This window comes from Gallus gallus, chromosome 8 (assembly GCF_016699485.2).
Source record: "Gallus gallus isolate bGalGal1 chromosome 8, bGalGal1.mat.broiler.GRCg7b, whole genome shotgun sequence".
Classification (NCBI taxonomy): domain Eukaryota; kingdom Metazoa; phylum Chordata; class Aves; order Galliformes; family Phasianidae; genus Gallus; species Gallus gallus.
In genome coordinates, this window is record NC_052539.1 from 20,648,924 (window position 1) to 20,664,186 (window position 15,263).

Genomic DNA, 15,263 nt, shown 5'->3' on the forward strand with positions numbered 1-15,263 from the left:
GCGGCGAAGTGAGGGAGCGAGGAACCAAGCTCCACCGAGCCTCCCAGGCCTCCCGTTCCATTTTTAAGTGGAGGCAGATTGGATGGAGGCAGCCTGAAGAGGCAGAGACATCCGACAGCAATCAAGGGAGCAAAACCCCTCAGCTCCTGTGACCAAAGGAGTTGCCAGCAACAGCCCTATACCCATCACAGCTGTGATCCCAATGTGGACCACGGGGAAACGATGGCACGGCTCTGCAGACTTCTAATGCCCATCACTTCCATTGGAGCAAAATCCTGAAGCTCCCCTGGAGATTCTGGTTAAACCTCCCATCACCTCTGTATGGCTGCATGCAACTTGAGACCAAAGCCAATGCATTCTGGAGTTTACCTCCTCGTTCTTCAGCTTTCCCCACACTTCACCTGCGAGTGCACGACCGTGTCCAGGAGGCTGAACTTGCTCAGGCTGGCAATGAGCTTTCACAGCACTGCTGGTGGGAGCAATGAAAACAGGCTTGAGAGCACAATGCTAACTGTGGGGGTCTGGCTGCCCCTAGGAAAGGCCAGGGCATTTCGCCGGTGTAATGACAGCCCTCAGCCTTGTGGCGAGCCAGAAAGCCATGCAGAAACGAGGGAGGAAGCAGCACTGAAAGCCTCTGCGGTCTCATTTCGAGCTGCCACTTCAGAGGCCGCGAGCGGAGGAGGGCGATACGTGAGACGCGCGCTCTGAGTGCGCTGCCCTTTGCAGTGATCCGCCAGAGCAGAAACGTGACCTACTTCAGCACACAGAGGTCAAGTGGGAAGCAGACAGCCAGGCACACCTAGGCTTGCTGCTCCGATTGAGCCCTGAGAGAACGAGTGAGCTTTGGCTGCGCTCCGAGGCTGCATCGTTACTGGATAGTTTGCATTTCCTTCTAGGAAAGTGGCCCAGGAGAGCAGCACGCGCGCGTGCACGCTCCTGCAAGGAGCAAAGGTCTCACGCCCTACTGTGAGCCTTGTGGGCGGCTGCCTGCAGCCTTCTGTGCTCCTCGGGCACTGCAGAAGGAGCAAAAAGCACCTCTGAACAGAGAGGGCAGCACTGTTCCTGAAGCAGACGCTCATGATGCACAGGGGACACTCACAGAACCGCTAAGGTTGGAAAGGACCTCTAAGATCACCCAGTCCAACCCCACCCCACCGTGCCCACTGGCCACATTCCTCAGTGCCACATCTCCACGTTCCTTGAACGCCTCCAGGGATGGTGACCCCACCACCTCCCTGGGCAGCTGTGCCACTGCATCACTGCTCTTCTGAGAAGAAATTTCTCATAATATCCAACCTGAACTTCCATAGATGCCCCTGTGCTGCAGTGCGTGCTCCTCCACTCCTCATCCCAACCACCGACACAGAAGGAGCAGCCCTGCGTTCACCAGACTAAAATCCAACCCCAAACTGAACAGACCTCTCCTTGGAAGCAATGAAAGAAGTTAAAAATAATAATTTCTAGAGAGGCTGCTTTTGCTTCGTGGTGCAATAACCTCAGTTGCTGGGCACATGCTGCGTTAGTTCATGTTGCACAGCTGCTGCCAAAACCACTCTGGCCTCAACCCAGAGGTGAACAAAGCTGTGACCCCAAGGGCCTGACCCAGTCAAGTCCAAGAAACTTGCACGTAAGCACATAAAGCGCTATTTAAAGCATCTAAAAGATTTCAAATCCCAGGATCAGGGACCCTCATTGAATGCATGAAGTGCAGCTAGGAAAGACGAGATGTGGGGTAAGCTTGGATCCTTTCCAGTGGGAGCCCCGGCGGAGCTGCTGGATTGCTCTGACATCCAGAGCCCCACGCACAGCACCCCACTGCCACACGGTTGGGCTTCATTGTCAGGATGGGGAGGGAAAACGCTGTCTGGAGTCAAGAGCCAAAGCCACACACTGAACCTGAAGGTGGGGCTTTCTCGAGCCTTCCTTCCCATGGGGTGGGACATCTGATGGACACAGCTTGATGGGTAGGGTGCTGCTGGCTTGATGGTTGGACTAGATGATCTTAGAGGTCTTATCCAATCTTAACGGTTCTACGATTTTATCATCTATTAGTTTTATATCCCCCTAGAGGGCATCTACCGCATCCTTCCCCAGGGTGAGGTCGGGGTGCACTGCTGCTCACAGAGGAGCTCGCTTGCTGGTGGAGCAGCCACACGGCTGTCTGATGAGCGACTTTCCCCATAGGGTGAGGCCATGGGGCTCTATCGGTTCAAAACTGCATGCTGGAGGGCATGAAGCCACACGAGTCTGAAAGGACAGAGGATTTTTGCTTTGTTTTTCAAAACCACTTGTAAAAACAAGAGGCAGATACTGAACCAGAGCCAACATCTGTATCTTTGTAAGGCCCTCAATCACCAGCCTTTCGCTGACTCTGGAGCAATAAATATTCAGGGTCCTAAAAGCTTTTCTTCAGTCTGCTTGGGAGAAAGCAGCCTCAAAGTATGGCGAAGGCGGGACCTTGCCCAGCTCAGCTTCAGTGACGGAACAGACCTCACCAGATTCTTGCTCTTCGTTCGTTCTTAACACCAAAAAATGGGGAAACGCCATTAATTTCAGAGCACATCCACACACACAGCAGATGTGGCCCAGTGGAGGAGACAAAAGCCTCTCCCAAGGTAAAAGCAAGAGGGAGGGGAGGGAAAACATTCAAGATCAGAGCTGCCATCACCAGGAGGATGGAGGTGGACCCCTGGCCTCACTGCTACATGTGGATGCAACCAGTTCAGATCCTATTTTAGGCTGCATATGGGGCTTTTCATCTTCAGAGCAGCTAACAGGCATGTGTTAATCCCCGCAACGCCCTTCCGTGGCAGATAAGTGTTTATTATCTCTGCTTTACAGCTGGAGGGACAGGCGCGGTGCAGACTGGCTCATTGTTGCAGGCCCTGGGTAACGTCAGCTCCAGGGCTCCTCAGAAGGACACAGCAGGAGCACTGCCTTGTGCTGGCCAAGGGACCCCAGGGGGACTCACCATACCCTAGGCTGGGACAGACACCAACCCCCAGCTGGTGCCTTCCAGAAGAGGAAGTTCAAAAGCACCCTCTAAACACAAAGCCCCAGGAAACATCCTCCATTGCCTTTGTGCAGTAGGTCAGGGCAGCAGCACTCATTTATTACGGGCAAATTAGCGCCCATGGAGATTAAAGCTTTATCTCCCGCCAGCTCGGTCACATCTGACTTAGCAAGATGCAGGGCCAGGCTGACACAGCGTCACCACGTGCTGGAGGAGCCGTGTCCCCACTGTCCTCTCACTCCCCTTTGCCTCAACACTGCATCCCCACACAGGGCAGAACAGGGAACAGCAGAACACGTGGCCAACACTGGAGTGCTACCACCGCCCACTTCTACCATCAGTTTGATGCTGCCAGTAACAAACGTGGCAAAACAACGGCCACCACCACCACTGTAAGACCACCAGCCCCAGCCCCAGACAAGTGGATCAGCGCTGAGCCAGCAAGGAAGGAACAAGGAGTTACCGTGCACTTGGTTGATTTCCGAGTTGGAGGACAGGATCTCATCAGCCAACTTCTGGGCAGTGGGCAACACCTCAGTGTGGTGTGCTGTGATCAAATACTGAACAAACTTCTGGAGCTGGTCCCTGTTCATCTGGAAAAGGGTCTCTGAGATGGGAAGACGGAGTTTGACCTGGTCCGGCTTGCGGATCCTGTACAGTGAAAGCGCCACGACGTGGGCGCAGTAAAAAATGTCCTTGTTCCCGCAGCCACATGTCACTGATGTGATTTTGCAGCGGTCGAAGCTGATGGCCACCTTGTAGGTCATCTCTGGTTCTGTCGCAGTCGCCGGCTCTGTCACCGTCCCACTGAGGTGGAAACCTGGAAAGGGAAGAGAATAGGGAAAGGTGACATTAGCTTTGCTCCGACCACAACCACTCATGCAAGCTGTAGGAAGTGTGCACAGCCAGCAAAGGCCACTTCTGCATCGCTCTTTCAAGGAGTGCAGCACCTAAGGATGAAATCCCCGCACCCTCCACCTGTCTTCTGGGAAAGAGAGGTCACCACCCACTCAGGCTCCTCTGCTCCCGCGTATTACCTTGCATTTGCTGTCTTCAGCCTAAATAAACCAGGCAGACATCCATGTATGACCACTGCCTGTGCAATGGACTTGTGAGCTGCACTGGCTTCACTACCATCCAGAACCCAGCCCGCGTACAAACGCACTTCTGTACCAGCACGCGCGTGCAGCCAGCCTCCTCGGTGAGTTCATTTAACAGCCAAACCACAGGGGAAGAGCAAAGCCGCTCGGTTCTCATTTGTTTAAGAGTCTCTCAGCCTCCTTCCCTCCCGGGAGCAATCCTCACCCGCGCCTCCCCCTCACTGAATTCGCACCACAACTCACGTGAGCAAGAGGGGGCAGAGAAAGGCCAGGTTTTCTTTTCTTTGATGAAGCAAACAACATAAAATTAAATACAATGCAGCTCCAGCCTCATTCCCTCGACCAGGCACAGAGCTCCAGGGCACGACCACAGCTCTAAGCTCTTCCGCACAGTGGGAACAAAAAGCAGAGATGGGAGCGACCCCTACGAACCCTCTGCTGAGGCGTGAGCTCTCTCCAAAATACAGCTGGCAGGGAGCTGCTTGTCAGCATGATCTGTGCACTGGGCTCAGGGACTGCCCAAATTGCTGGCACAAATGTCATCGTCCTTCAGCCGTGCTCCTGACAGCCTCCGCTGTGCTGCAAGGGGCTGCAGCGCCTTCAGGCACAAACTGTGAAACATGTCCCAACAATTCTCCAAGGTGGGTGAAGGGCGAGAAATGGGCTCAGATGGAAGGGAAAGTCCTCTGGGTCCAAAGAAGGTGGATGCACTGAACAAAAGAGGGATAAAGTCGTAGGGAAAAGACTGAACATCCACTGACCTCATGCTGGAGCCAAGGCTGGGTGAATCGCAGATTCAAAAAGGTTGGAAAACACCTCTAAGATCATCTAATTCAACCATTCACCTACCACCAATATTGCCCACTAAACCATGCCCCTAAGAGCCACATCTACGCGTTTCTTGAACACCTCCAGGAATGGTGGTTCCATCACCACCCTGGGCAGTGAAGACACTCCAGACCCTCCCAAGGAGCCTATCCCACAAGCATGCTACTGAGGAGGTCAAACACCATAACTTCATATCCATCTATCCTCTCCATCGCTCTCCTGATGAGGATGATGACGAGGGGAGTCAGTGGAGACACCTCTGTGTGGAGCCCACGCAGCCTCGCCCTCCTCCTTGCAGAGGAAGCCCACTTTCCTCCATGCCCCTGGAACCTCGTTTAGGCTGCACTTGAACAGAGGTTTCTGTGGAGCCTACCATCACCCCAGAAAAGGCAGCAGACAGCTGAGAGGCCCACAGTTAAGGACAGACGAGAAGAGGGGGTGCAGGAGAGATTAAAATACATTAACTGCATCAAACCCTTGCACATTTGCCAGCTTGCACAAAAGCTTTCTGAGACAAATTCTACCAGAGGTTTTTAATAAATGGCATCAAAACCAGCTATTCACTGCCAGTCTCTTTAAAGCCACGCCAAAAACCACATTCAAATCTGATTAAGTGTCAAGGAGGTCTGCTTTCACTTTAGCGCACGGGACGGGGGAAGCAGACCTATTCTGCAGCCATTGACCAAAACTCAGACTGCGCAGCCAACAGAGCATCCAACATGGTGGTGTTTAACCTCGGGAGGGCAGGGGCAGATGGGCAGACGGCCCCGCACTGCCCTCCTCCTCGCGCACCGCCAGCAGTAGAAGCGCTGCTGGGGAGGTGCAGCCCTCAGCAGCCACGCCGTGTAAATCTCGAGGATAAACTCTGAAGTGTTTATGTTTTACCACTTCTCTGGTCTGCAGTGCTTGGCAGGCTGCGCCGACTCGCTGCCAGTTTCTCCCTAGTTTACTTTTTCTGAACAAGTTAAAAGGATTGGAAATGACGTTCCGGAGCAATAATGTATGGATACACGCGCATGGACACCCATATGTACATATATATAAAACCCTTCAAGACAAATTACAAGCCATAAACACTGCCTTAAAGAGTTACTCCACCAGGATCCCAAGCGAGACCCTATCTGAGGCTAACCAGGCTGGAGGAACTCAGCTCATATAACCAACCCACCTGCTTTGGACAGGTGTCAGCCTGAAAGTCACAGGATCACAGAATAACCTGAGTTGCAAGGGACCCATGAAGGTCATCGAGTCCAACTCCTGCATCAACTGTAGTCTGAAATTAAGAGAAAACCACAAGTGGACATTTGTCCAGAACCTTGACCTGTGCTGCTCTGTGGCACGGACGCAGCTCTGTCCAGCAGCAGAGGCATGGGACACTGTGGGACATCCCAAAAGCTGTACTCTCCCACAATTGATCCTCACCGTGTGTAGCCTGGGTTTTTGCACCGACCAGAGCCATTCAACGGGCCTGTGACAGCCAAGTTCATCTGGCATCTGAGCCGTAAGTCCAGCCTCAGTTTAGATTTGAGCTGTCACAGCGGCAGGTCTAGTTAAGATAAACTAGAAACCCTACACAAAACATTTATCAAAAGCTTAGTCAGAACTTAAACATGGCGAGGGGGGAGAGAGAGGAGCCCGCGGGAACAATGACATTGCTTGGCGATATTTACATTAACGTCAGGTCAGCTTATAGCCACCACACCCAGCCCTGCTCTGCAGCCCAGGGCTGATCCTGTGGTCCGCACAGATCCCTGGCACTGCAGTCGCCAACAGGTGACGGCCACCTGCAGAAGGACAGCTGTCACCGTGCCACCCGCTCACGTCCCACAGAGCATGTGGGGCACTCCAGCAAAGTGGAACGCAGCCCCATATGCAGACACGGGGTCTGGATAGTGCTGAGAGCAAAAACAAACGCCCTGCCCCGCGTCCCCCCTGCACGGTTCAATTTAAGAAGTTCCTACAGCCGACTGCTTATCTAGGACTTCATCTTCTGTTCCTAGCACGCAGTTAACATAAGCTAACTCGGTGTTTGATTTGCTGCCAGCAAAGTGACAGTGCCAGGGCTTGAATGCTACGAAAAAGAAATAATTAAGTATCATCCTGGTAACTACAGGCTCATTAAACCCCAGATTAGTCCCAAGAAAAAGGCTCAGGCTCCTCCCCACCCCAAAAGAACTCCCACCACGGATGCTTCCCAGTAGATGCCCCTTTGATTCAGGGCACCAGCTGAGCATGGACAGCTGCCCTGGTGAGCTGCAGTGAAAGCACTGCAAATCAGCACAAACACTGCGCTAAACACAGCCACACACCACCCCATTAGCACATCTCCTTCCTAATTCCATTTATCCGTCCAACGTGGACAAAACACCTGAGCAGAGACCTTTTCCCTGCCGTGGCACATCAGCCCCCAGAGTCCCCGCTCTGATGTTGCATTAGTGTTGCAGGATACTGTGCCTCTGCTTTAAATTAAAACAGCCCCTAGGGATGCACGCTGGGAGTTTGTGAGCTCCTCACTGGTGGCACTTCTAAACTCATTAGCAGGGCAGCATTTTCCCTTTGGGGTCTATAAACCCCATAGGCTGGGAGGAGCCTGGATGCTCCAACCCCCCTGGGCTCTGAAAGCCCTACAAAGCACCGAGCTGAGCCAGAGATCCAACGCCCAGAGCTTTGCTGTTATGATAGGACCACCAAGGCCTCGACCAGAGTACCTTTAACCAAGATGGAAAATGCTTAGATCTCTAAAGCTACTCAAACAAAAGGAGCTTTGCAAATTCTCCCAACTCTATCAGAGCAGCCAGAGCTATGCATTTCTAACCCAGGTGCCCATAAGACACCTGCAAGGAGAGACCTCCAGACCTTCTGCCTGCACCTTGAGGGAGCAGCTCATCCCTCCTAGAGCAGAGATCATCTCTGAAAAAAAAGGATGGAGAAGACAATTTCTGCTTCAGAGGGCAAAACTGCAGCAGACAAAACCTTCTTGAAATGTACCCCTGGCCTTGGGTCCTGAAGCAAACACCAGGAGTCTGCAGAGCTGGCACACAAGCTGGTTGCATCAAAGCACCAGTGGTTCAGAGGCAGGCAAGCCAGAGTCACTGCCATAAGAGATGAACCAATTTTGCTCAGCCTTTCCTACAGATCTAGTCATAGACCACAGACCTCAGAAACCAGCAAAACCCCGGCATTACCTCCTCCCTTCTTGTAACTGTGACCTCCAGACTGTTCAAGCACCACAAGGAGGATGAGGAGCATCCTGCAGCTACACCACCGTACACGAACTCAGCTCTGCTCCCTCCAGCAGTTGCTGCTCACAGCCATCCCCCAGATTTCACACCCCAGCTCAGGCAGAACTCACAGTTGTCATTCGCAGAGTTGCACCACTTGGAAAAAACGAGCTCGATCTTCCCAGGCACGGCATGTGCCTGCCTTGCACGGAGCTGGCACAGTCCCCACACAGCCTTCTCATGGGACCAGCCATCCCAGGAGTTAACCCTGGACCAGCAGAAGCAACCTGAGGCTGCTGCACCAGCATTAGCAGCGGTGATGCGTTGGAAGAGGCTGCCCAGGGGGGTGGTGAAGTCACTGTTCCTGGGGGTGTTCAGGAATCGTGAAGAACCATAAGAGGGATGTGGTTAGGGGGCATGGTGGGGATCGGTTGGGGTTGGAGGTCTTTCAAACCTTTATTTTCCTATGACTGCTGTACAGGGGACCAGGAGCGTTCTTCCACATCACTGGGGCTCCTCTCCTCCTTTCACAACCTCAATGGTCTTTGCCTGCAAAGAAGACCTTTCAAGAAGACCTTCAACCACAAAGGAGGGCAAGGAATGGCTCTACAGAGAGAACAAGGCAACCACATTCACTCTGCTGAGGAAGCTGGGCACAACCAAACACTGGGCTCCGTTAAGACCAGCAAGAGCTGCCAGGCCCGGTGAGCCCTGAAAGAGCAGACAGGAAAGGCTACGCAGATGTTTATGGGGCTCTGCAGATGTAGACAACGTAAACCAAAATTGTCAGTGCAAGTCATATACACTAGGTTACCATGACCCAAATATTTTTAAAATTCCCAAACCACAGCGGAAAGGTATTTTAAACTAAAGCGATTCCAAGCCCTTCAGTGATTAAATGGACTGCAGCTCCAGCTTGTAGTGGAAAAACCATTTGTTTTTCCACTGTGTGAAAGCCATAACTAGCAATGAATAATAATTGCTGCGCCTAGTGTTATTTATAAGTCATTCTTGGTCACATTTCCGAGCCTAGAAACAGCAGCTTTCCAAACGTGAACTTAAAATCAGTCAATATTTGTAATGTAGACAACACCCATGGGAGGAAGGTGTCTGTGTGCTTACGCGGTAGGAAGCGGAGGTTAGTAAAATCTCTGCAAGCTTTCCAGCTAATAGATCAATTCCTCCAGCCGGCTGATCCTGACAATTGCTCAGTCTCTGACCTTGCAGTTGGAAAGGAGATGGGCTCATGAACTCATTTGCACATGACAATGCTCCGGCAAAGTGAATCATCTGCCTCTGATAGTAATGGAGAGTACTGCTCACTCCAGCCCTCCCAGGCTCCATTCAAATAGCGCAGGGCTGGCCTTTTGTGCTGTAAGTGCAAGAAAGACTCCGCTGAAGATGTGTGCAATTAAACCCACTTTTCTTGTTGCTCTTTTGATTCAGCGGAGCTCAATGAGAGGCACCCTAGGCAGGTGTTGTCACACACAGATAAAATGTGCCTTTTCAGAGCGCTCACAGACAAAAAGAAAGAGGTAAAGGCTGAATCAATTGCAATTTCTCCCTTGCAAAAGAGGCAATCCATGCTTCAAGCAATTCAATGAGAAGAGAGCTCATTCGGATTTACATGTCTGCCCCCTCTCCCCTCCCCAGAGCAATTTCTTTTTGTGACAAATGGATGCCACACGCAAAGGTGCTGCCATGCAGCCGGACCTCTGCGGGGCAGGGAACGGGGAAGGACATAAATCCGAAGGGCTGGGGCCCTCCTCCCAACCCTATCACACTGCTTTTCCCTTTCCCGGCCATACCACCCAAGGAAAGCAATGTGGTTTGGCAGAGCTAATGAGGACAATTAACAAAGTGATGCCTTAACAAAGGGATGTAGCTGAGACGGGACCACCACGTCCTTCGGGAGCCAATGGGAAGCCATAGGCAGAGGGTGAGCCGCCCTACAAGCGCGTGGTCGGACCTTGGGCACCGGCAACCAGAGGTTTGCCAGCAACGCCGTGCGTGTGGGTAGGCTGGGGAAGAAGCTGCAGCTTTAACAAGAGGAGATGCGAGTGCAGTTGTTTGTGTTGGAGGTAGCCGTAAGCTCCTCTGAGCAGCTGAGTAAGCTGGAGGGACGCTCTCGCTGCCATCTGCTCTGATCCCAGAACACCTCCTGCAAATGAAGAGTCAATCCGCTGGTTTCTATTCCTGTTAACCTCTAATCAGCCGCAAGGACCGGCCTCTGCTCTGCTCTTTATCTGAGCCAGCTAATGCGTGAAGTGCACCGCGCTCCCCATCTGTTCCAGCATTAGTAGAGTTAAAGGACAATGCCGTTTCCCTGTCCCAAGCATTCACTTACACAGATGCCCTTGTATTAACTCAATTTCCCAGTGATTTCCATTATTACCCTTACGAGATTTCTGCTGTTTGTTTATCCAGAAGCCTGACTGAGTTCTTTCCTCCCCCTGCCCAACTCCAGGGGTGGGCTCCAGCAGGCTGCTCCTGCTCTCTGACATCTTCCCCCAGACACCCCGAATTGCTCCCATTCTCTCCCCAGGCCTCGAGCGCTCTTTGTTGCCTATTCAGGCCCCAAAACCCCACTCCCAGCCCCAACGCTGAGGACGCCCCTCCCCTCACCACCTTCCACATCCTTCCGTTGCCTACCGGCAAATGGGTTTTTAATCTACCCAGATGCACAACCCTTTCTCTCAAGGCATATGGTTTGGGGGAAGAAGGTGGGGAAAAAAAACTAAAAAAAAAAAAAAAAAAAAAAAAAAAAAATCAACCCTCGTTCTGAAGCTCTGACCGATTTCCTCTGCTAATTTGCAGCCCTGCAAGCTGAACGCCTGTGCTGGCAGCTCAGAGCTAATGCACAGGGAGCCGAATGGCGATTGTGCAGCAGCATAAACAATAGAGAGGGTTCAAAGAGAGGGAGAGTTCACCACGGCTCTGCTGACACGTACTGCCTGCGTAATAACTGGTGGCAAAACGCTGTCCAGTCTCTGCTCTTTGCTGCTGTTGTGTATCTCATGGCAAGCTTGAATATAAAGAACTTGCTTAAAACAAAGAGAAGGTTAGACAGATGAGTGTGTGCACTAAATTAATGGGCAGAAATGGTGAACGCAACACCTCCACACCAAGAGAGAAAGGAAACAACTGTGATGATCCCCAAAGTATCCATGTTTCTGCATTCATTAAGGACTGTATCTAAATACAGAGCAACGTGGCTCCTTGTCATCGCCCAGGTGCTTTCTGAAAAGACTGTGGAATCACAGAATGGGTTGGGCTGGGAGGGACCTTAAAGCCCCCCAGGTCCCACTCCCTGCCATGGGCTGGTTGCCCCCACCAGATCAGGCTGCCCAGGGATTCATCCAGCCTGGCTCCTAATGCTTCCAGGGATGGGGCACCCACAGCTTCTCTGGGCAGCCTGATGCAGAATTATTTTCAAGCATGAAAGCAAATATCCATGGGGAGCAAATTCCTTTTTGCTGGAGGTTCAGAAAGGAGTCCTATCAACCCAGGCTGCCCCTGGAGGCAGCCTAGCCTAGAGCTGTGCCTTGAGGAAACCCATCTGAAATACCAGAGCCCGCATGCAAAGCTGGATCACAGAATCAGTGACTAGGGTAATCATTGATTACGATTAGAATAATTAGGATCCTCCTAGCTGGGGTCACCCAGATTTCCAACAGCTGAGAATCACAGAACAGAATCACGGAATCATTAAGGTTGGAAAATGCCACCGAGACCACCCAGTCCAACCCCAAACCATCACCTAGGACACAGAAGGGTATTAGTGAGGAAACGCCTCTTGTCCGGCCATGGAAGCGCCACCGCAATGGAAGCACCGATTTCACTGCATGTAGAAAAGCAGAGCAGCGTCGCTGCCTCTACAGTCCTTTTTATGCAGCGATCCCTGCAAGCCCTCAGCCCCACAAACAAAACAATCCCTGCCACTTTCACAAAGTGTCGGCCGTGCCAGAACCCTTTTGTATCGCCATTGTTCGCATGGACGCGCCCCGCCAGCGGCGGCTCTGCTCCTTTGTTCCACCCTGCAAACCTGGGCTGTCCGGGATAGCAGGAATTTCCAATCCAGATCCAATTAGCACAGCGCTTTCACTTTATTCTCTATGGTAGAAAACAACCCAAAGCGGCTGTGCAGCTTGCACCTGCAGCGCGCAGACACAGCGCGTTGTGCTCGAGGTGCCCCAAAGCCAGCCCACTGCTGGTCTGCGGGGGAAAAGCCTTGGGGTCAGCAACTTGGCCTGAATAAAAATTGAGTTATGTCTGCCTAATCCTGTTAAATCGGTCAGAGTCTCCTTGTACCCATTGTTCTGGCTCCTGGTTTAAGCGCTCATCCCTGGGTACCCGCTGGCAGGGAACGAAGTTACTCCGGAGCCACGGGCATCCTTTTCTCTGTTTTTCTTTCTGCTTTTTCCAAGACACAGCCTCACTCCCAGGTTGGCAACTTATCCAAGCTTCCGTTTTCCTGAGATGGGAGGGAGGAGAAAGGCAGAGCTCATGATAGCAATGTGAGAAAGGGAGACCCACTACCACTGAAACCCTCTGGGAAACAAGGAGATGCTCATCCTGCTGCTGCATTCACGGCATGTTTTGCAACTAGAGCCACCTCCCGAGCGTGCAACTAAAGCCACGACCAAACGAAAAACAAATTCGACTGACCAATATCGAAAATCAAAAGCAAAACTGAGAGCCTCACACCTTGCTCTGCTCACACGTCTCTGTTCCGTGGGACCAGCCAGGCTAGCAGCACCCCTGGCAAAGCACAAGCATCAAACCAGGGCAGCACGGAGCAATGGAGGGAAATGGCACACAGCCCTGATCCTCCCTGAGACACCAGACCTTAAAATAGCAGCTCGATGATTTCTAGGGAAGTTATTAGTTATAATTTTCCTGGCCCTCAAAAGCCTTCTGAGGGAATGAGGCAGCCTAGATTCAGTATGAAAACCTGCTCCAAATTCTCCCAAAAAAAGACACTTTTTCCATTAAAAACAGCTTTATATTGGGAGCATGAAGTCTGACTTTCTAAGTTACTGGCAACGCTGTTAAATGAGCATCACATTTACGAAGTGTTTGTGGTAATGGCCTCAGTAACCATTTGCTGAAAAGGTCAATTAACTTCCTTCACAAAACCTTGCTTTCAAGCACAGAAAAGGGCTCTGTATTCAAACTGCTCTCCAGAAGTGAAAAACCCTTTGCAATGTCACCGTTCCCCCATTCCTGCTCTCCACCACCCACCCCGCAGCCAGGCGCAGCCCCCATTGCAGTGCTCCCAAAGACACACGGCTCCATCCCCACCACTCTCACTCTCCCCCTTCTTTCGTCCTTGCTGGACAACAAGGACAGGCATGTCCTTTGGGAAGGGCACTCCGATGGCCAGACACGCCATCCCCAAGGAAGCAGTCATCCCAAGGTGGAAACTCGTGCTCTTCACGTGCACCTGCAGCAGATAGGGGCCAAGTGCCACAGCCCCAACTCATAACAAACCCATCCCTCTCTCTTTTCTCGCTATTGAATTTCACTGAGGAGACCACAGCCAAACGTTTTTACACTGTAGAAATATTATTGTTCCTGAACGGCTTAGCTCACTTCAGTAGTTCCACTAAAAGTTAGCGGCTGCCACCTTTTTTCCCTCTAAACCAATAAAGCTTAAATTTTCGAGCCTATTAAGGCTGCTCCGTATTGGGAAATTAACCAGTCATGGAAGAAGAAATTATTCAGCATTTGCTATTCCGGATCAGCTTCACCCGGTGAACTTTTTATTCCAGAATAATTTTGGAACACTTAGCGAGGGTATTAATTACTCCAAAAGGACAGGACTTAATTCCAGGACAGGGAGTTGTTCAGATAACCACAAGTACCCTGCAGCAGCTGGGCTGGTCACTGTCCCCTTTACAGCATAGAAGTGATGAACTCCTTCTGGTTATCTGTGTCATTAGCTTGGGCTGGGAGCTTCTGCAGGAAGACAGACACAATCCCAAGCAGAGAGATCTCAGGAAAGGAGGTGGAGAGATGACAAACATGGTGGCCACAAAGGTCAACAGCATCGTGGCTCGTAACAGAAAGAATAGCAGGACAAGAGCAATGGCCTCGAGCTGTGCCAGGAGATATTAGGAACAATTTCTTCTCCTAAGGAGTGGTGATGCAGTGGCACAGCTGCCCAGGGAGGTGGTGGGGTCACCATCCCTGGAGGTGTTCAAGGAACGTGGAGATGTGGCACTGAGGGATGTGGTCAATGGGCATGGTGGGCTGGGCTGGGCTGGGTTGGATGATCTAAGAGGCCTTTTGCAACATGAATCATTCTATGAAACAGTTTTCCCAGCGTTTTTTTTTTTTTTTTTTTTTTGATCCAAGAGCTGAAAATACAAGGTGAGAGGAGTGGTCTAATGAAAAGGTTGCAGGACATTGCATCATGAGATTAAACATGCACCACACAGCGCTGGGAAAAGCAGGAAATAGCTTCTGCCCTTGGGATCTCTGCAATAAGCCCAACTGGGAAAGGCCAGCACAGCTGCCTGGGAACATCCAGCAGCATCCATGCATTCTGTGGCAGATCCCAAACCCAACCAAACCATCTGCTGGGGGAATTTCCCACCTTGCCCACCAGGACCAGGATCTCGCTTGGTGCCCTCCAGTCCCACCAAACCATAGATTGCACCCAGAGTGACTACAACAAGTACAGAGTCAACTCCACAGGCTGTACCACAGCAGTTGGATTACGTGGCATCTCCTGGACAAGACAAGCCCCCAGTGGCCCCAAGAAAGGTCTGTGTCGAACACTACCTGCAAACCCCAACACATCCCAAAGGGCGGCAGGAGAGTGCCCAGGCACTATTTCTAATGGGGTTACAGGAACACCTAAGAGGGACAAGACCAATCCGCACAGGGATGTGACATACACATCTTTGTATCTCCTTCCTGGCAAGCCCATGCAGCCACATTTGGGGTTGTGCCTGACGAGCACTCAGATTGCCTCGTGCTGCACAATGAAAACCCTGTGCAGAGCAGTCATTGCACTTGAAATAACAGAACGTTTCTAAAAAGAAACGCTTTGATGGCATTGTTTTCACACGACCCTGCTGAAAAGTCAGGAAG

General features: G+C 51.6%; 1 protein-coding gene across 1 annotated transcript in view; it reads right to left on the reverse strand.

The window, feature by feature from the left end:
- Positions 1 to 15,263, reverse strand: part of ZSWIM5 (zinc finger SWIM-type containing 5) — an 82,855-nt gene that overhangs the window by 18,398 nt on the left and 49,194 nt on the right. Inside the window, exon 2 of the mRNA XM_015291282.3 lies at positions 3,477 to 3,833. Coding sequence (XP_015146768.3) covers positions 3,477 to 3,833 — 357 coding nt within the window. The remainder of the gene's footprint in view (positions 1 to 3,476; positions 3,834 to 15,263) is intronic.